At 37.6% G+C, this 23,634-nt stretch overlaps 1 protein-coding gene across 1 annotated transcript in view; it reads left to right on the plus strand.

The window, feature by feature from the left end:
- SYN2 (synapsin II) overlaps positions 1-23,634 on the plus strand; it is a 1,726,111-nt gene that overhangs the window by 1,331,185 nt on the left and 371,292 nt on the right. Inside the window, exon 9 of the mRNA XM_044078054.1 lies at positions 23,350-23,452. Within this exon, the coding sequence (XP_043933989.1) occupies positions 23,350-23,452 (103 nt within the window). The remainder of the gene's footprint in view (positions 1-23,349; positions 23,453-23,634) is intronic.

Genomic DNA, 23,634 nt, shown 5'->3' on the forward strand with positions numbered 1-23,634 from the left:
ACTACAGGGAACACACAGAACAGTGGTTCCAATCAATGTGGACATACACCATACTGTGCTGTTTAGGCATACAGCCTCAGGTAGTACTACAGTTCATACAGGGGTTGGATTCGCCAGCAGTAACACTCAATAAGCATGCATGTACTGCTTCAGCCTACAATGGGCACCCCAGTCGACAACAAGGGACTATGTCAGAACATATGGCATACTGCTTTTTCAGCCTAGCAATTGTATACACATATTTTGCTGGGATCACAGCTAGAACACATAATACCATGGCAGAAACAGTTTCCCACTAAGCTATCACACATAAACCAAACACTGACACATTCACCATCACACTCAGTCAAACTCACATAGCAATTATTGCAATAAGTACATGTGGCTGTGTATCACTTCATAGGTAGGTAAGAGGCTATTGATCCTAGGACCTATATAAGCCTAGCCATACGCTACCCTGGCCTTTGACACACAGGTCATTGCATTTCATGTGGCCCTGTCAAGCAGTGACACAGAGGTGATTGCCTGGGTGTATTCACTATCTCCCATACAATCTTCATGATTATTTATGATGACTGCTAATTAGGACCTTTGTTTGCTATGGATAGTTGGTTTGTTCCAGAGTATGGGATGTCTCTGAGATGGGAATCTATCCCTCCAGCATGTGCTGTTTATTGTGGTCAAAAGGTTTGTGTTCCTAGAGTGTGTAACACATAGAGATTGTGATCTGTTTACGTGCAGCATGTCCAACAGCACTGGTTTTTAATTAGCTTAATATGTTAGGCAGAGGTCACCTCTGGGTAGGCGGTATGCGACACAGTGTAGTTGTGGGTTTGTGAGATGGTCTGCATAGGGCATCTGTTTGAGGCTGGTATTACTCTTTGTGAGGTATGTCTTTGTCGTTTCCAGTTGCTGTGGATGTCTTGTGAGGTACATACCACATGGGGCATTATACTCTATAATGGGCTTTATGAGTGATGAGTAGAGGGGAACACTGACCTATATTTCCCTGGCTGACACACCTTTTGTGATGAGGTGTGGCAGGTAGACAGATTACATGACTACTGTGTCACTGTGATTATTGAAGGGGAGACTACAGTCCACCTATGTCCCATGGTCTCTTATCACACTTTCAGTGTTAAGTAGACTACCACCTATGTGGTAGATCTTAGGTATGGAGTTTTTGCCAGAAGGGATGCCAATGCAGTTTCAACATTGAGCTTGAGTCCATGGCTTTGTCACCAGCCATCTGTCGCAGTAAATATGACCCTGTCTCTCTCTCTCTCTATATATATATATATATATATATATATATATATATATATATATATATATATATATATATATATATATAGACACACACACACACACACACACACACACACACACACATAAATACAAACATGCATTGGTGTACATATAGATATCCATATAGGCATATATACGGTCCACCTTTCATGGTGGGAATATCAATTATGCAAAGGTTGCGAGGTATACTGTTATGTACTAATATTGCACAGTGTTGTGCGGAATGCATTGAAGGTGTTCTTAGCACATGTGGTTTTAGCAGGCCTCACTGGCTGCAACACTGCAAACCTGGCAATTCATACCCATAGCGTTTAACCACCACATGTCATATACCAGCACTGTATGCTGTCTTGTTTGCCACACACTACAACCTACATAGAAGTATGCACATAACAACCTTCAACAACATATATATGTCCACCCTTCACAAACAGTTGCAGTATGTCCCTTGCTCTATGCACATGTACAGATGCTAATATATCTGACACAGACAGATCTCTCCGTATGTGTGTGCCATACACACACAAGGTCCACACTGTTGTAAGTCCATGGACCTCACAGCTGACCTGCTGGGCCTTGCTGCAACATGAACAGGTGTCACATGTGAGCACACAGTAATATTAGAGGGTGTATATATAGTTACAAATGCTAGATTAGTATACTAGCCTTGTACAGCTGTTGACAATACTAAGCTACACGTTAATATGACTATCATGCATTTGTTACTCTGTCACATCCTTGTTTATATAACTGTATGCGCTACTCCCCCAAACAGCCATTGTACACACTACTGTACAGAACAGAAACAACATGGATCAGATGTTTGACATTTAATGCTGAACTACATATATCACAGTCATATCCCACTGCACACACCTACACACTGATTTCTCCATGGCAGTAGTTATGCAGGGCATCTGTGCATAGATACGTACTGCTGCCACATATGGATGATTCAAAGTATGTAGAGTACTCTTCAATAACATCTACTACATGCCAATAAATACATATCAGTTACATACCTTTACTTTGTATGGGTTTGCATTATTACGTTCCGTGTGTGTAGTAATAAATGCTTTTTTATATATATGTTTTTTTTTTATTATTTTTTTTTATGTTGATTTTTTTTTTGCTGTTGCTGTGGCTGTTGCTGTTGTTGCTGCCGGTGTCTGTCTGTCTGTGTGTGTCTCTGTGTCTCTCTTTCTTGCTTTCTTGCTTGCTTGCTTTCTCTCTCTCTCTCTCTCTCTCTCTCTCTCTCTGTGGCTGCAATGAAATGATTGCATGTGTGGACAGCAAGTACAGCCTGCTTTTAGAGGTATCTGGCATGTGATGGCCTCTGCATCAATTGGTGGCCACTATTTGGTAATTCCATGCAGCCTGCTGTGTGGTAATTGCAGTACTCACTGTCATAGCAACCCAATGCTATAAATTGCTAGGTCTGGTAGGCATAGGCCTTTCAGCTTTCCAAAGTGGGGTCCATGCTTATTTGCTGTGGACACCGTAGTGTAAGTCAGAAGGTTGGTATACTTCTTCTAAATGTTGCTAAGGGTGTAGCCAGTTATTTGTATGTTGTACTCAGACATGAATGTTGCCTCTTCCAGTACACAGTTGACAGAAGAAGTAGAATTGTACTCACCCCTAGAAATGCTAACACAAGATACATGGGAGTATGGAGTTTCTTTACACCATCTACAATTAGCTGCCATACATATGTAGTTATTGAGATGTTTCCATTTGGCACATGAACTGTTTGGGAACATCTATACTGTGGATATTAATGTACTCACTTCTGCAGTGTTTGTGCTTTTTATTTTGTTGACATTATCACAGGATTCTCATGAAACTGGACAATTCCAGTACTGAGTATGCCTACCTACATCCTTGCTGTACCGTGAACACACTAATCTTTTGTACATTTGTGTGGGGATTGTCCTGGTATGATACTGTGTGGGGGTTGTAAAGTGCTGCTGTAACAGTATTTACTGCTAGAATGTCTGGTTCTGTTATCACAGTCATGTAATGCAATTCCACAACAACTGCTGGTAGAGTTCCACAGAACAGGTTTTGTGTTATGGCATTCCTACATTTCCTTTATATTCACACATTCTGATGCATGATATATATATTTCAGCAACATCTTGCTGTATCTCTACTGTGGCCTAGTGGTACTTCATGCAGTCTAATGTGTCCAAGGTCCGGGGTTCGAGACTGGCAGTGGTGTTTTATTTCGCTGCTGAGCAGAACAAGGCCCCTCATATGCAGTGTGACTAAGGCACTTTTAAGCAGTTGTAAGCAGGTTTGCGCAATGCTTAGCAATACTTAGCTAAGCGCACACATGTGCACACTCACACAAGCCTGCTAACTACTGCTTAAAAGTGCTTACTCCTGCTAACCCCCGCACTAATTTCTTTAAAAGAAAAGAAAATGGGGAGATAGGAAAGTGGTGAAAAAGGGGCACAAAGAGGGAAAGACAGTAGGGAAAACAGCTCGGGATGTGCAGGACAGGTGTAGGGAAGGTCCATAGCTGCCCATTTCTTTAACAGCAACAGTTGTGCATATACTAGTAATTTGGAGGGAATTTTGAAACCTTCCACCCCTGAGAGAGGGGTGAGGACAATGAAGTATGTTGTACTGCCAATTGAATTTCAGTGTCTGTGTGCAGCGGACATTTGTGTAAAATGGGCAGCTATGTATGGGGCGTAATTTTTTTGTGGGAGCAGATTGCCCATTTTTTTTTTTTCAGGTGAGAGTGGAATGTGAGGTAGGGGAAGTAAGTATGTTGTGGGAGGTAGGTTGGGGAGGTAAACAGACAAGACAAACAAGATGCATACAGGGGCGGAATATGACACATGGGGTGGGTGAACATAATTGACAGGGAAGGATGTTTGGAAATCGCAAGCCCATGAGCCCAGAGATGGTAACAGTGGAACTGAGATCCCCACCCATGGGCAGTGACCACTGCACCTTCACAGCCCAGAGGGTGGCTGTGCTGGGTGCTGCGTAGGAGAGGCAGGCTCACCCGTGAGTCACGCCACTCTTGCCTCGAGCTGGCGTAGGGGATCAGCGACTGAACTCTGGATCTCCCAACGCAGCACAGCCCGGACCCTTCGGATGGTGACAGGTGGCCCTCCTCCGGCCACGCTTGCATTGGGGGGACGAGCCCCATCCCCTGCAGCGCTTCCACCCAAAGGTGGCACAGGACCAACGGAGGAGGGGGGCCGGGCTGGACACTGGACCTGCTGGTGCCAGGTGCAATCGCCAGCTGAGGTGGGACAAGTGGGTCCACTGGGACCGGCCTTCCCATACGTTCTGTGTTTAGGTGTATTTAATAACAACATAGCCAACAGCATTCCAAATTAGTTGTAACAGCATGCAGTAATATTCTCATTAACCCAACACACCAGAGTTCCAACAGTTGAACAGCAAGCATAACACATACATATATAGAACAACAGTGGACATTTCAACAACATGCAGGATTGATTGGTGGCAACAGGTCACCAAGATTGTGGTGTTTGAACAGGGCACATGCATCAAAGTAAATGCAGATATTTATAGAACAACAGGACATATGTCCCAACAAATGTTTTGAGATTAGACATACCCATTGAGGTGTGGAATTGCATTGTTTATGCACATACAGTAGGGTGTAAAAGGATACCACCATTAACATCTTATATGTACTTATAGTTTACACTGCATTCCTATTGACTGCAGGTGTATATCCCCTACATGTATTATTACACTAGGCAACGTGCATAAAGTTGTGTAATGGGTTTGGCTAGTTCATTATATACCTGACCTATATCTGACATACTAACTGTCCAGGATGCAGATGTTACTGCTATGTATTTATATATTTTATTTATATTTATATATCTACATATCTGGATGTGTTCACGTGACATTATCAGTTATATTTCTACAGCCCCCTACATTTCTAGCAGCACACTCACATTTCTGGGGAACACATTATCAAGCTACTCATGTGCCAGATTTACCTATGCATGGCAGCCATTAACCAACTGTTGAGGACTATATATATATGCTTCACAGCTACTGGCACTCCCTTCATCCACTTTATATGGGATTACCCAACTGTGGGTTGACAGCGCTTAATACAACAGTACTATTTATATAATGCAAGAGTACAACAACATTTCAAAGTAAGTGACATGGACACACTCCTGGTATTATACCTTTATTAATTACATTACACACTTTTCTAGAGGCTCTCTCATTTATTTGATATTACAGTGCATGCAGAAGACTTATTCAAGATGTATTATACCTTTATTAATGGGTTACAGCACTCTTTTTCAGGCTCTCTCACTTATTTTATGTAACAGTACATGCAGAGATATTATTCAGGACTTATTTTATCTTTATTAATGGGTTACAACACTCTTTTTCAGGCTCTCTTACTTATTTTATATAACAGTACATGCAGATAAATTATTCAGGGCATTTTATGCCTTTATTATTGGGCTACAACACTTTTTTTCAGGCTCTCTCACTTATTTTATATAACAATACATGCAGAATAATTACTAACCTGCCTGGTGGCGCAGCCTATCTGCATAGGCTTGCTGATTTGCAGCATGGACACCTGCAGCTGTAGTAAATGAAGGGATATTGAGACATACCTGTCCATTATATAGACTACAATAGCTATTCTTACATACTCCATTCCATGGACACCTACTCAGTAGTGGGGCATTGTCATTTCCATGGGCCTCCTGTATCCACTGGTTCAGTTGGTCCTGCTTCCATCTCTTCAGGTCTGCATGGTGGTGTCTGACCTGCTCACCAGTCCGAGGGATGCCTGTGGCACTGGTGAGATCATGTGCTAGATGGTTCCATGCCTCCGCTTTGTACTCCGTGCCTTGGAACTGGCCCTGCAGGAGTCTTGCATCATGATGATGGACAAGGAGCCAAACTATCAGTTTTGACTCCTCAATGCCGCACCGTTGCGCTCGAAAATGTGAGCCCTCTCCAGCACCGGCCATTCTGTCTGCAGATGCTACAACCAGTTATGGTGATTATTTCTGCCTATGGGGCTTAAATATGGCTCATTTCTCGCACTTATTTGTGATTGGCCGGTTTTGAAAATTCTCAGCTGAGTGCAAACCTGCTTAGCACTGAGTAAACTTTCATTAATATGTATATGTATGTTGACAGTGCATGAACAGCAAAAGCTGTCATAGCTTAGTGGTTCTGTACTTTGATTATGATGCACAGTATCCCGGGTTCGAAGCCTGTCATTGCTTTTTATTTTACTACTGGCCTGACTGGCTAGGAGGTGTGGCTATGTTTTGCCGACTTTGCTCTACTTTGCCCAACGTTGCTCTACATTGCTCTACGTTGGCTGACATTGGCCAATGTTGCGCTAGTTGGCACTGTGCGCAGCTCCGCGCAAATATGTTTTGTATGCACTAGTTGGCGTGATGCGCAGCTATGCGCAAAGCCATTGCGCTAGTTAAAGCAGTGGTTAAGTATGGGCAATTATTCTTAAATGTGCTTAATACTGGTAAATGTTGCTTAGCAGTGCTTCACATTGCTTAACATAGGTAACTTATGCATTCATTAGTATGCATGACCGTTTCACCTTCTTATATATATTTAAAATATCATTCACTACTACATAGGCCATTTAAATGCATTTTAATAGAATTTAAAATGTAAATGTCAGGAATTATTTTTATGCACAGATTTCCCAATGAAAATGGAAAGGGGAGTGGTGGAACTGGAACCGGGAATGCCTCCTCTTTGTGCGAAGGCTCTACCACTACGCTATTGCAATTTGGCTTATTTGCATATTAGTGGTTTATTTTCCTCTTCGATGTCTAAACTGCCTACTGTAGCTAAGCAATGGGCTCACCCGCGCACACAAGTGCAAATACGGGCAGCTATTTCGGGAATAATAAAAAAAAATTGTTTTAAATTTTATTTTATTTGTACAGGGGGTTTTGAATGTGGGGGAGTGTAGTGTTGAAGGTATAAACATTTGAGTGGACTCGCTCATACCTGCTGACATTTGCAGAGTTAGGCACTTGCAGGGGAGTGGATATTTGGACTGCTCGGCAGTCTGACATGCCCCCTGCACTCCTACACGCTCCGTGTTAGCCTGGGAGTTGAGTCAGCGCGCCCTCATGCATATGCATGACGCGCTGACGTCTAACTCTTAGATGGCAGTCTCCGAGTAGGACTTCGTTCATCCTACACGGAGGATTACTGAATTCCCCCCTATATCTTTAAACTTCAAATTTCTATAGTCATAACCATAAATGTTACAAAAGATGTGTATATGGCAAATAGTTCAGCACAACCATTACAGTGGTCACATTCATTAGATTCTACATCTTATCCTGGAATTTATAAGTCACAGTAATTACAGTAAATGTTAATATTGTAATATTCTGTAAATAATGTACAATATCTTAGTAAACACTCAAGCTATGCCCTTGCTAGCAGATGCATGTCATTCATCCAGTTATGAGCTTTCCTGTGAGGTCACATAGTTGATGAGATATATAGAGAAATAAGAAAATGATCATACTTCATATAAATAGTATTTTAGCAACATTCAATATCCATGTAGCTACACTACACAGTCTGCAGTCACCAGGTATCCATGCAGCTGTGCTATCCATAACTTAAGTTTTAAGATGAACATTTTCTGTAGTTGTATGCAGTGTGATTTTGGACTTATTAATGTATATAATGAGCAAAACAAGTGGAAAAAATGGTGCAATGAACACCTAGAGTGCTGACTATGTAAAAATGGTGAAGAAGCACTGCAGAGGCCCAAACAGACCACCAATGATATAAAATCCAATTACGGTCTGAACTGTAATCACAGCCAAAAAGTAAAAAACAAGAGTACATTATAAAAGAAAGTAAAACATTAAACACTTAACTGGTATCACTGTGCTTTTCATCTCAGAATCACTGAAACTTCCTCAGATAATACTTTTATTATTACCTCACATCCTTTAAATACAACCATCAATAAATTAACTCACTCCCTGTTAACTATTTAAATCCCTGTGCCTGAAGAATTATATTAAAAATCATGTTAACGAAATGTACTTAGTAAAAGATAAATAAAATCTAAAGTGAGATGTAAAGGCTTTAATCAACTTCTAAAACATCTCCATTTAAATACATATTTCGACATTGTAATATAAAGCCAACTCCACTTCTTTTACTAACATGAATTGCTTCCATTACTACCCTCTACTGACTTAAATAGCAAACAACAACGTGAAAATTATATATATGTAAAATGTTAAAGATGGTGATAAAAATAAATACCTATAATGAGTCCATACATATTCTAGTTAAAATCTGCTAAAACTATGTTTAAAAGTAATTGCCTAGTCGATAAGTGAAAGAAAAAACTGTGTAAAAAATATGTATCTGTGTTTCTATGAATGTTTTACTTTATAGTCTAGCTGCTCTTAGTTGTAACAATGGGGCTATTGAAATATTATTGTTTAAGTTTGGGGCTTCATTTGCCCTTAGCATTGTTTGTCAATATGTTTCTCTGGATTCTTTTCTTCCCATGGGCCACCTCTAATATTCCAGGGTATTATCTTCAAAGCAAAAAACAAGAACTTTGAATCTTTAAAAACAATAGGGCATTATTGTGCTTTGAGGTTGTAATAATACTAATAGATTCTTTATTTTCAGGGCTCTTTTGGTTTTACCCACAGAAATAGCCCCACATTTCCCGCACATTGCCAAATATATTAGCCCCTTAGTATCACAATTACTATATTCCTTGGCTTGTATCAATCTATCCCTATTGGGGATGTATATATAACTAGCATTACTGATATATGCACATTGTGTGCATCTCCCACACTTGTAAGTCCCTTTTTTCTCCTGGGATTACTCTGAAGAGTTTTATTTTTCTTTTCTAATATGTCCTTAACATTTTTACTTTTCTTGTAGATAAATTGAATAGAGCCTTTAACTAAATTCTCTACATCTGAATTTTTTTAAATAATTCCCAATAGGAGTTGATGGTTTTTGTTATGATACTGTTGTCTCTATTACAATTCGTAATAAAAGCCCATTTATATCCTGGATTATTTTCTCCTTGGTCAATGTCATTCTTACCCTTGTTTTCCTCAATATAATGTCCTTTCTCCCAAGTAGAGGCAAATACGTGTCTACTCGAGCCTCTTTAACGTCTTTAATTACTTCTGTGAACCTCTCAGGGTATTTTCTTTCTAAAAACATGTTTTTAATTGTTTCACACTCCTTTACAAAATCATTGTTGGTGCCTCTACAGTGCTTCTTCACCATTTTTGTATATAATGAGCAGGCAAATTTAGATTCCTAGAGGCACCACAAGGATTATCTTAGAGAAAACCCCTGGTTGCTTTACTAGGGTTTAAGTAAAACAGATCAAGATTTTCTTGTGAAGGCTGATAGCTGACAGAAAAGACTGCAGTGTAAGTATTTCTGCTTTATTATTTTACTTTAAAGCTCTTTTCTTGGAGTTTTAAAAGTTCTAGGTTACGTTATTAGGCAAACTTTGTGTTTCTTTCTCTGAAGTCAAAGGTATAAACTGTATGTGATTTGTGAGAAGAGCTGTAAAATAGCATTTTATTACAAGAAAGGAAAAACAAGTCAAGGGTTTCCTGAAAGATCTCCCAGAAAAGATTCTCCGCCACACAGCATCTACCCTTTCTGAGTTCTTCAGCCCAGTATCTCCTAACCTCCCCACCCTTAAACTCCTTTTAATTGTATCGCATTTGCTCCTGTAAGGTATCATTACAACATTATAGTGTGAAGGCCCTCCACTTGTGTTACTTAAACTTCATTTATTCCCCACCCCCACCCCTTCATATCTTCCCATCACCTGGTTGTATACTGCCATACCCACAGCTTTAATCACCAACTTTTATATTAGTACATAGTACTGGAAAGCTGCCACAAAGAGATAAAACAGAAACTGTACAATTTGCTTAAACTGAAACCTTACTTCAAAACATGCCACATTGCTGACCTTTTGACAAAGGTAAAATTAAGTTTGCCTAACAATACGCATTTGCCTAAATTACACATTAACATAGGAAGGCTCTTAATTTAGTTTAAGATAGAGGAACTATCTATGCTAGGTTTCACAAACTTGGTCGATTATTTTTCTCAGGTGGTGAAACAATACTCCTGTATGAAATTACCTTAAATGCACATGCATGCACATGAACACAAACTCACAAATACAAATACAGACACACACACACATATGCACCCGCTCTCTGATATGCATGTAGAAATGCTAAGGTCAGGAATAAGCCCATATAATGGAATTCACATACAAACAAAACAAGAAGAAGCTGCAAGCTATCTATGACAGAACTCTTATTCTCTTAATATAAAAGTAACTTAAAATTGCCATTAAGGAGTGCAATGTCATGTATAAATTCGGGGTCACTGCTAAATCTAAATATAATCACAAGGCCTTCCTCAGTTACATTAAAAAACTTAGACTCATTGTCTATAACATTACCAAACAATTTTAAATAAATTGTTCTACTCTGATCCTGAATTTATTGCTAATATACTCACTGACAAATTTGGTGTTTACTTTATATCCCCCCTAATCCAACCTGATATTCTTCCCACCAGCAACTGTCCCAACCCTCTTAAAATCACATTGGACAAGGTTATAGCCACACTATTCAAAACCAAGAAACACCTGTTCCCTGAGACCTGATAATATCCTTGCTTGTCTCTAGAAAATGTCAAGGACCACTTAGCCAAGCACCCATTAAAACCACTTCAGCTTAAGTAAGTCCATGAGTATTTTCCCTGAAATGTGAATAATAGTCGTAGTAACACGATTACACAAAAGCAGAGCCACACTAGGACCTTGAAACTACAGTCCAGTTAGCTTCATAAGTATAGCATGTAAACTCATGGAATGCATAATTGCTGAGCTGATAAAAAATTATATACGTGATCTACAAATCCTGAACCAAAACCAATTTAGATTTGTAAAAGTAAGTGCCTGGTATTCCCAGTTTATTTTTTTGAAAAAAGTCACAGAATTCCTGAATGAGGGCCTGTTATTCTATATTGCCTACCTTGGCCTCACTGAAGCCTTTGACACCATCTTACACACTGGCACCATAGATAAACTATTTCAGTTTCACATAAATCCATTTGTAATCCATTGGATAACCCTTTGGCTCTCCTACAGATGTCCTACTGTTAAGCTAGGAGGTTCTTTCACTAGCCAAAGCAGTGTCACAGGGTGGGGGGGTCATAGGACTTTGCCCTGGCACCCCTTTCTATTTGTTATCTACTTCTAAGATGTGAAAACAGAAATCAAGGGACTGTGGCTAACTAACATTTTTGAGGAATGCAAATTTAGTGTAATGTTAAAAATCCCATGTAGATACTTAGATACTCCTGCAGGGTGTTGACCAGACCATTCCCTAATATTTCAGTCATGGGTTCACCTTAAATGGTATAAAAGTACTATAGTTATCTTTGGGAAAGACCCTTTCCCCTACTTTTACTACACAGCTAGTGTTTCTCTCAAAGCACAGGCAATTATCTGGGACTTGCGTATCTGTGTTGATAAGCTTTCTTTTAATCACCAAGTTCCTGTTGTGGTTATTATGTCCTACAATTTTGCTAAGCTGTTTTCTAGGAGATTCTCTCTAGGTCCATGTTTACCTTTCCCTTATTAAACCTACACTTAAACAGAATGCCCTTTTTGAAATATACCTCACAAAGCAGTTTGACTGGGTTGGAAGACCCAAAGTTTCTAACTAAGAAGATTTCTGTATACACAATTTAAGCTACCTTTAAAGACTAAAAATCCTATCCCTCTGCTCTATCTGGCATAGGCTTCTGAGGAGTGATCTCCATTTTTCTTTTTAAGCACTGAAAGTAACTATCCTATTAATCTTCCTCCACCATCACAAAACTAACAGTCTGCCTAACACTTATTCTAATGACATCAACCACAAGATAACAAGACCTGTTGGCATAATACATTTCTAAGCTAGTATAGTATCTGCTTTTGGAATAACCCCTGCATGCACGTCAAATAAGTATCTTTCTCTATCCTCAAAAGTAAACTGGACGATTGAATGGGAGACCATAAATTCATACCTGGGGTATGTGGATATAATCTTTTTACCCAGTGTAATTAAAGTAATCTCAATATGAGGGAGTGTCATTGGTAAGCTTCTTTAAGGCCCTTCACACACAATCTTGGTAGGAACCAGAGAATCTGCCATTACATTGGCAAAACTTCTGAAGACCTTATGCACAACAGTCTCACTAACCTTATATGTATCACATATTACACAATTTTCACAATGTCTACAGTATATCAAAGATGTAATCACTATACCACATCATTTGGGAGATTCCATAGCAACAAGATACATGTGGGTGACACTCAATCAAGATAAACTCAAAAATTCATAAAATAGACATTTTATCCTGGCAACCCAAAAAAAAAACATTCCAGGATGTGATGACTCCATTATATATAAGATAGATACATGCCTCACTTGATTTTTGCTCTCTTTAATTTCTCTAAATCTTTTGGGTTTCTAATACCATGGCAAGGATGGACTCCATTCCTAAGTCAAAGTACAATTAAAGTTCATGAAATTAGTATGTTTTCAATGTCTGATGTTAGCCAAAAGTGCTCTTCACAGCACCCATTATGTGCCCAGTAATAACTTCTGCAATTTGTACAAAGTTACATGGATTGGTAACATATCTAAATACGATTGTAGATTCCTTTTTATAAGACCTGTTGCTCCTACTACTATCAGAACTGCCTGGGTATATTTCTTCCACATTGCTCTCATTTTTGCCTGCAGATACTGATATCTTATGACTTTGTGTCTCTCTGCACTTAAGACAATGTAGTAACTACATGTGGCGATTTTAGTGATCAATGCTACTTTTGTCTTCTTTTCATGGGCCACTATATCCAGTTTTCTAGCATCTATCTTTTGAACAGTTGGTAATGGGTGATTCCATGTGATATAAACTTCATCATTTTCTATGATGCTTTGTGGCTGATGTTTCCAGTGTTTTTCGACCACTTCACTACCATAATGTTTGCACAATCCCCAGTGCAACAGTCTTGTTACATTATTATGCCTTTAAGTATAAAGCCCTTCTGCCATTAGTATGTCACAACTAGCAATAAGGTGTGTGACAGTTTCCAATTCGGTTTTACAAAACCTCCATTTGTCTGTTTCTCTTACATGTTCATAGGTTCATAGGTTAGCACTAGGCTAACTGCCCTTGTGAGCTATTTTAAGCCTAGCCAATTATCCCCTGTGAGATTCAAACCCTGTACCTTGTGTTTGTAAGGCAAACACCTTAATCATTAGGCCACCCTCCCAGCCCTTGTAAACCAGTATGTACATAGCCCACTATCTTAGGCCGCCAATATTAATCTTTCATCTCTTGGTTTGAATTCGCATGTCCTTAACCATTTCTGCATTTGTTCCTGATCAACATGAGGTTATTCCTGAAGTTTTCTATACTTGCAACTATATTTATGCATTTTCCACATTTCTTGCCTTCTCATCTGGTCCTTCACCTTATAGTCTGCCTTTTGTTTTTTGGCACATTCAGTTGCTGCCTGATTTTTATCTACTTCTGGTTTCATTTCCATTCCTGCATGATGCCGATATGCTACTGCTAGATTAAGCAGAGAAGTCATCTTATATTTATCCTCCTTATGTTTCAAAACTTTCACTATGTTTGGGTCTTGTGAGGTCAACAGATATGTGTGTAGTCCCACGATTGCAGATCTGTACATGTAATCAATTTCAAGGAGGCCCATCCCTCCTTCAGAAATGGGAATATATAATCTTGGTGTACAATGATTTTTATAAATCATTTGGTGCGCATGAATCATCCTTCTTGTTTTCCTGCCTAATCTATCCAACATGTTTTGGGGACAGTCAGTCACTCCAGAACTGTTAAGTTAAGACAGGAAGAGCAAATCGGCTTATAGCCTGGATTTTGTTTCTAGATGTCAATGCTGTTTTCAGGATTAATTTAAGTCTTCTAAAGTATTCCTTACTAAGTTTTATTCGCATTTGTTCATGTTTATTGTTGATCACTCACCAGTTCCCAAATATTTATACACTCCCTCTTGCTCAAGTTCTTTTATATCACATTCTTATCCCAAACTGATGTTGTCCTGGTGCTGGAGTTTTCCTGTTTTAAAGGTTGATTTTGCACATTTATCAAGCCTAAATTACATTCTTATATCACCTGAAAAAGTTTTGACAACTTGCAGTTGTGCTTTCAGTTCCTCTTCTGATGCGCTATACAGTTTTAAATTATCAACAAAGAGAAGATGAAAAGTCTTTACACTTTGTTGTTTTCAAGGAGCCAGATTATAGCCATGGCCTTGGCCTAAACTGTTAAGTAGACAGCTTAATGGGTTAAGGGCAGGACAGAATAGCAGTGGTGACAGAGAGTGACCCTGGAATATCCCCCTTTGAAATTTTATCCCTGGAATAATAATTTGTCCTTCATCATGGCTTAATTGCAAAGAAGTCTGCCACTGTTTCATGGTCACTGTAATGAAGTCGATCATTGTAGGGTGTATCTTATGAATTTGTAAGCACTCTTTTATCCATGAATGTGGGATACTATCAAATGCTTTTTTGTAGTCAGTCCATGCCATAGTTAGATTCTTCCCCTTTTTATAGTTCTCCACTATGACTTTATTTAACAACAAATGCTCCTTTGTTCCATGTGACTTTCTTTTATTGCCCTTTTGTTGTACTGCCATAACTAAGTTTTCTTCTAAATGACTATAAATCAGCATTAATTCAAATGTATAGTTTATACGTTGTCGGAAGGCAAGTTATTGGTCTATATTTTTTCAGATAGTTTGCAGGTTCACTCTTAAGTAGGAGCATTGTTTTTCCTGTCATTAGCCAGGTTGGTGTCTGTTTGGAATGTGCATATAAATAGTTCTTACTCATGGTCAAATCTTCATGCAAAGATGTTAATATTTTTAACCAAAAGTTAGATACTGTATTTGGGCCTGGGGGTTTCCAATTAGAGGTTTTTCTTAACTTTGTTTCAATCTCTCTGGCTGTTACTTCATCCCATTTCATATCCTGTACCTTTAAACTTCTTATTCTTTCTTTTACTTTTTCTATCCATTTAACATCTTTGGTATGTTTCACAGGATCTTCATAGATACTTCTCCAAAATGTATCTATGTCTTCTTTTTTTGGTGGTCTTTGAGTTCGTTTTACCTTGTTTCCCAGTTGTCTATAAAACCTTTTTGGGTCATCAATAAATTGCTTATTTTCTACTTTTCCATTATATTTATCTGTGTATCTTCTAAGTTTTTCTGCCTGTGCTGAAATTTTTAGTTTGTAATTTGCGATAGTGCATGATAGATCCTGATCTACTCTAATACTGCACCTTGCTTTATCACATCTATCTTTCTTAGCATTTTTGTTGATCTATTCCCTCTTCTATAGTCTTGTAACAGAGATACTCCTTGTCTTAATTGCTTTATAATTTTCTCTATTTGATACTTCAATGATGGTATTTGATTTCTCCCCTTCCTTTCCCTCACTACCCTGTGTTCTTGTAGTAGAACTTTATCAGTTATTAATTTAGCTGCACAGTAATATATCCTGTTTGCTTCTGTTATATCGCATGGATCTCTATGAACAGTCCTAATTACTGTGTTCATTTGTTTTACCAGACTTCTGACTTTTTGGATTTTATTGACCTTCTGCAGTCAATTTCTTTCATTAACCTTAATATATCTATCTCTATTAAATCAAGCCACTCTTTTCTTAGCTCATTTTCTTCCAAACTGAGGGAACATCCCTTGTTCCTTGTTTTCCATTTCCTGTGGGCATTCTATAGAAAGTTCTATAGCATCTTCCTGTGGCACATTCTCTTCAATTTCATCCTGTGCCATCCATTGCTCTGTCAAATGGGAACTCACTGGCCTATCACTCTTCAACACTGACTGCATCAGAATTTCCACATATTACTGTTTCTTCCCTTGCTGTTTAGCTTCAAGTGAACATTTATACTGGTTGCCTGTGGAAGGCTCCAAAATATATTCATATGGCACCTGACCAATTGCTTCTTGTTCCATTGGTTTCCCCTTAATTCGGATATCAATTGCTCTATCCTGTTGTGGTGCTTTTTGAATTAGATTTTCTACACTGAATCCTTCGCTTCAGAGGTACTTCATAACCTCATATTCTATATCTTTAACTTCTCCATTACTGATCTCCTTTTCTCCTTTTCCTCTTTGTCTTCTTATTCTTTTTGTATTGTGAAGTTTTCCATGTCTGGATTCCTTTGCTTGTATTTCTCTTCAAATATCTTTGGTGCTGCTCTTTTTGTATTGGTTAGTTTTACTTTCGCCTTTTCTTAAATATTACACCATATTAAATCTCTATTTCTTGCCCATGTCCATATTTCTTCTTCAGATGTCTCCTGATCTTCCTGTTTCTCCTTACTTTGAGGGCTCACTGCATCATGTTGTGATGTAACCTGTGTTAGACTTTCTACACCAAATCCTTCACTTCACAGGCATTCCATAACTTCAACTTTTTTTTTTACTTCTACTTTACTAATCTTCTTTTCTACATTCTCTCTTTGTGATACTATTTTTTTTTATTGTGAAATTTCCATATCCAGATGCCTTTGCCTGTATTTCTCTTCAAATATCTTTGTGGCTGCCTTCTTTACATTGATTAACTTGGCTTTCTCCTTTGCATAAATATTGCACCATATCAAATCTCTCTTTCTTTCCCATGTCCATATTTCTTTTTTATACTTTTCAAATATATATATATATTTTTTTTTCACATTTCCTCTGGTGCTTCTTTTTCCAAACAGATCAAAGTTTCTTGATCTATATACTGTTTTTCACAAATCTGTTGTATTATTGAACACAAATTTTCATTTAAAGCTTCTGACAGTTTTTCCTGTGGAAATATTTTCCTTTCCTCTAATTTGTCTCTTAATCATTCTGTATATCTTGTGTCTGGAAATTATAGGCTTTTTGCATAATAGTAATGATAAATAATTTCTTTCTTATCCTTAATAGTCCACTTTATCAACTTTATGGCTCTTCTTTGCCCTATCTTTTTTTGTGATTTTTGTGGACTAATACTTCCTTCTATGACAGGTGGGCCATCCTCCCCCTGGGCCTAGCCCCATTGTAGGAATGCTTCTGTATTTTAAGGATTCTACACTGTCAAAATTTCCAGTCCTGGCACCAGTGTGCCTACCAGGATTGGACACTTTTTTATCCTTGGTCTTGTGCACCCAGCTCCGTTTATTTATCTTTAACCTACTTCTGTCCAATATATATGCCATATAAATACAGTCTATATAGCAGTGCCATCTTTGTGAGATTTTGTGAAAAACAGGGCGCACCTCACGAAGGAACTCACCAAGACTTGAGGATGGATTCAATTTCAACAATACTACCCTTGCCTGCTGACTTATCTTCTCTCTCCATTCAGATCCCAATAAGACTGTAAATGTGTCATGCCAAGCTGTAGCTAAAAATAGGGACACTGTCATTTATATTTAAAAATAATGATATTTGTCACATTGTTTGCTTCAGAAAGATTGACAGCCATCTAAGATGCTCCTCGGTCATGTACATGCAGTAATAGAACATCCTAGCAAGCATGGGCAAAAGACATATGCTTAATAAAACCATTTCACCATCTCACATGTTGTGTAAATATCATGACAAAAGTTTGGATTTCAGTCAGTAGCTAAGACATGGTGTCACAAATGAGGGATTATGTGCTTGTCATCCTGAAGTGAGATATGTAACTAGGTGGAGTTCTTTACTGCTGATGGCTTTCACTTCTCTATTTAGGGAATACAAGAATTGAACAAGAAATGTTCAATTTCCATAGTGACTTTTTAAGTTGCTTCGAATTCCAAGGCGTAAATAAAAAAAAAAAAAAAGGAAAATTATACATGATAAAAAAATAAGTAAAAAAATTAGAGGTGAAGACAGCTTTAACAAATGCCTAAATTATGAATGGTAAAATTGGTAGCCTACATGCTTTCCTCCGTCTGCTTGGAGCAAAACTGTACCTAGAGCAGAAGGGTCACTGCACCAGGTACAAGCTGTAGAGAGGCCATGATCAGTAACATAGAAGAGGTTCCAGTCAATCCCTGTAAATCAGTGGTGTGATCGCTGTCTTTGGGGTGCTGGGTATGAGTGTCAATCAGTCCCTGCAGCTTCAAGATTATTGTTAATGATTAAATAGTAGCTGTTGATATTCTGGATGCTGAAATAATTTCAAAGACTGCTTGCAGTGTATATTAGGAACTGTGGCAAGGAGTTAGTATTGCTTCTTGTTACAGTTTCTAAATGCTGTTTTCTACACTGTCAACCTTGTATGACTTCTTTTAGATTTTCAGGTCTGATTAAGGGGTGGGGTGGGGGCTGGGAGATTGTCCAGGATGTCAAATGACCTAGCTACAGCTCTGGCTTGGAGAAGGTTAAATACATGTACCATTAAAACATAAATTAAAGATACAAACTGTGTATTATAAATTCCAAAATATATCTCCTTTTATTCTTGCCGACGTAATGAGATAGGTAGTGGTATATCAATTTTGAAGAAAACATATGGAAGCCAAAATCCAAGACACGAATGTATGACAAGAAATTTTACATACAGTATTAATATTTGCAGTTATGAATTACAAACACCATCTAGAACAACAATCAAGCATGTCTTGACTAAACTGCAATATGCAAAAATCTCTTAGAATATGGTCCTTAGCAATTTTTAATTACCCAGTCAATGGCTGGGTAAACATCTACTAAATGTCAAATGAATATTTTTAAATATTTATTGACTATTTTAATCAAAACATTCTTGAAAAACAATAAGATATCATAATGGCAAACTGATGCTCTTTCTGTTCCCCACCTATGGTATTCTCCTATATGATTAATACAGGTCATGAAATCATCACCTTCAATCTGAAAATAAAATCCAATACAATCCTAAGTAAATTCAACAAAAATATCCTCTGTTAAAATCACAAAATAAGTAACATGTACAGTTGAAACTAGTGGTACTCCTTAGCTTTCCAAAATTACCCTAGGGATAAAAACAAATATAAATTAATAAAATGCAGTAATTGCTTAAATTTCATATCAAATCATACAGATCTAACTATGAACCCAACTTGGACTCAGAGGTTGAAAGGATTTTTTTTATTGCAGCAAAAAATGATTGGGAGACATTGTGACAGTAGCATGTTAAAATAAAAAAAAATGAATTTGATTATACAAGACATAGCCAGTGAAGGGTCAACAGCCACATGGTACACAGGGATAAAAATCATTGTCCTGCCCTGTGTTACCCCTGTTTTATTTGCAACATGGGCTGTGAAGGGACCACAGGGGCATGATGGAGTGAGAAACTAACATCAGCTCAGCCATTCTGGGCTGAATGAAGTAGCCTAGGTTTGCTGAAATAAAGTAGTGTTATGAGCATGTCAAAATCTGTACTGCATAAGAGGTGTACCTGTTAGTGGCGAGGTTGCACATGCCAGGAAGTGCACACACACTTCTATAAGTCAGCTATAGAAGAGCTTACAAGGTTGTTTTGGAGGGTGGCAGGAGTTAGAGCATATTTCCCAGCCAGAGTGGCATTGCAGTAGAGTTCTCTATCCACACACCAGCCTTGGACATGGGCCGGTGTCAGGCCAAGCATGGGAGAGGCTAAAGCAAATCCAGTAGCCCCAGTGAATAAGGGGAGTAGCTAATGGCATCTGATAGTGAAACAAAAAACAACATAGTCAATGTGGTTGCAGAAAAACTTTGCTGATGAAGCTCTGCCAAGAGTGAAAGTGTTCATCTTTTGTTTATACTTAAACTGTGAGTTAAACAAGCAATACCAGCTTGAATCCTGTTTTCTTGTTTTCGGTAAGAATGCAAGGTGATCTTGAACACGGATCTTACGTTAGTAGTTATAACAACAGTCCATTTGAGCATGTCAAATGTCATTCCTGTGCAACTGGCTTTCCCCTTTTTTTGGTTTGTTCTTTCTTAAGCTAAGTGTTTACTACCCTTAAGCTAGAAAACTACATTTCTTCACTACTAGGTTTTGTTTTATATATATATATATATATATATATATATATATAGAGAGAGAGAGAGAGAGGGAGGGAGAAAGATAAAGAGAGATACTATTGCCATGGTTGTAGAACAGTAGTGAAAGGAGAAACTCCCATAATGCATAATTGTTTTAAACAAACGCAATACTTGAGTAGCTGTAATAAGCCACTAAAGGTCTGATCAAATGATGAATAAAATACGGGCTAAGCAACAGGACACGAGCCAGTATAGAGAGCTATATTTCTATCACCAGTTGCATCTCATAGGCTGTGTAGTGGTAACATTTTGGACTGTTTTTCTCAAATGTAAAAGTGCGGAATATATTATAGGTAAACAAGGGTGTTGATGATTACAAACCAGGTAACATAATTACTTAATTAGAAAATGTTGATGTTCATGAAGATGGCTTATAAAATGCAAACCCACTACAATAGTAATGCCCTAATCTTTAATGTAAGTAAATGTGGCATCATGAAAGGACATAAATTATAATTAAAAAAATAGATGGGCAAATCATGAAAAGCAATACCACCATTATATATCCAGGGAAAATGATATACCACAACTTTAATGCTGATCAGTGTAAATCTATCAATGTCAGAAAAACATACTCTCTGGGAACACTAATTCAGATTGGTAATTAATTGGATGCATTACTGAATATGTCCTTCAATTTGTATCTTTCATTTAAGGCACTAAATAGAACATGGAAATTTTGAAAGATTTCTTGATAAAGTAAGTAGTATGAAATTTTGAAAGATACTTGATAAATTAAGTAGTATGAAAACTTGAATTATTGAGAAATACCTCAGAAACTGCCTTATACTGTGTTTGTTGTGATTTACTAAGAGGTGACCTCTTCTTGGTCTGTAAGGTAAAGTCTGATCTGATTCTATTTGAAAGTCTGTGCAGAGCAAAACCCTGGGGCCACTAACACCACATCAGGAAACCTAATGTTAAAAACAAATCTCAGTAACAGAAACACACTATATTACATTGCAGAGTGCCTTCCAAAATTATGAAGTACTATCCTTTTTATAATCAGAAGAAAACATTCATGAACTTTCTTAAAAAATAATCTTGAAATTAATTTTGAATTTAAGACTTTTATTAGGGCTCCATGTTGAATGGGTGGCCACGGTGATGCAGTGGTTAGCATTGCTGCCTCACAGCAAGAGGTTCTCCGGTTCGATCCTCGGCTGGGGTGCCTTCTGTGCGGAGTCTGCATGTCCTCCCTGTGGTCACGTGGTTTTCCTCCGGGTGCTCCGGTTTCCTCCCACATCCCAAAGACATGCTGCAGGTGGATTGGACACTCTAAATTGGCCCTAGGTGTGCGTGTGAGTGTGCCTTCTGTGGAAGGTTGGGCGCCGAGCTGGCAACTTGACACCGTAAAATTCCACTGCCAATTACTGTGTGGACAAGGTGATCCGCTGTGGCGACCCCTAACCGGGAAAAGCCGAAAGAAGAAGAAGATTAGGGCTCCATGTTGAGTACTGACCCTATGAATTTTTTTAACACAAACAGTTTCATATTGCTCCAGATAACATTAACATTATGACAAATGCCATCCAAATACCATAAGATGAATATATGTATATGTTTTTTTTTTTTTTGTATTGCTAATGTCAATTAAGGGAAGTAATAAGCTTGATCTAGTTGCAACAGATAGGGTAAACTAAAATACTGTATATGGTTTTAGCTACTCTGCTATGAAGTTGGATCATAATACTTTTATTTTCCAAAGTAATATAAAATGTGATAATATTAAAAGCTCTTTACAATTTCTGGAACTTATGTAAAGCGTAATAATTTTGCTTTAAATTAAGTGATCTCAAAACTAGAGAGTTATTTTAAGATAAACTTGTATCAGGCATTATGCATCTATTATATTATATGTCATATCCACTTTTACAAAAATATATGTACCATTATGAGAAAAACACCTCTTTTATTATCAAGTTGGGAATTCACTTCATAAAAATGGATTGACAAAGTTGCTTCTGAAATGAAATAATGCTTAAAAGCTTTCTCAAATTTAGATATTTTGTAACACCTCTCTTTATTAAATATAAAAGACATAGTATCAGTCAAATGACTCACATTTTAAAAAGGCATTCATATAGCATCAACTCTCTTAGGACCATACACATGCCTGTTTAAAGCATATTGTGCTGTCTAGAAATTACCTGATATAATAACTGCATATTCACGAAATAAAAAAATAAACTGCAATGTTCAATCATTTTTTATACTGTGAGTTTTATAACTGACTTCATATTTGTACTCTTACCTGTGAAAATGGGAGCTATAATTAATTGTATTTGGTCTAAGAGCTTACTGACACTTCATAACCTAGCTTAAACGTGGTTATAAATTAAACATTTTTTAAAGATTATGCCTCTGGAATTTAGGGATTTAGTATAACATAAAATTTGTTGAGATGCAAATATGATTTGCAGTACTTCTGGATAGATTCAAAGCATGAATCTATTAAAATAATCAGATACTGATCTGTGGCTTTCAATGCAACTTTTTGTCTTGTCACGTAGAGCATAATAGTGTGGATCCAGTATCAGTCATAAGAATTTATGATGAAATGCATGAGTTGTGTAGTCTACAAAATGTTGGGAATACTTCGAGAAGTAAGAATATCAACATTCTCTAAAGATGAAGTCAACGTAACTAGCTTATTTGTAAGTGAATGTTAGACATAAATATTTGAAAGTACTTTATCCTACAACTTCATTGTCACATATATGAAGTAAAACACTTCTGGCAATTATTCAAATAAAAAATAAATGTTATTGAGGCCACATGACATCCTTTTAAACCTTCAGTAAAATACTCAGGGTTACAATTTCTTTCTGCAGGTACAAGCACTGGGTCGATTTATGTTCTGAAATCTATGGAGGACTTGATATCTGTGCAGTGAAAGCTGTCCATGGCAAAGATGGAAAGGACCACATTATTGAGGTAAGATGCATTAAATAATTTTATTACAAGCAAAAGTAAATGGAGCTGTCAAATTCAACCATCTATATCACTTTGCTGACATTATCAGTTAAGGTCATGAAAAAAGTTATCATTTGAAAAGAACACTTAGTGACACAGTTGTAGCTGTTCATGTCTCCTAACATGCTTGTCAGTTGTTCTGC

The sequence above is a fragment of the Protopterus annectens genome, chromosome 7.part0, assembly GCF_019279795.1.
Source record: "Protopterus annectens isolate FY-2018-M chromosome 7.part0, PAN1.0, whole genome shotgun sequence".
Lineage (NCBI taxonomy): Eukaryota > Metazoa > Chordata > Ceratodontiformes > Protopteridae > Protopterus > Protopterus annectens.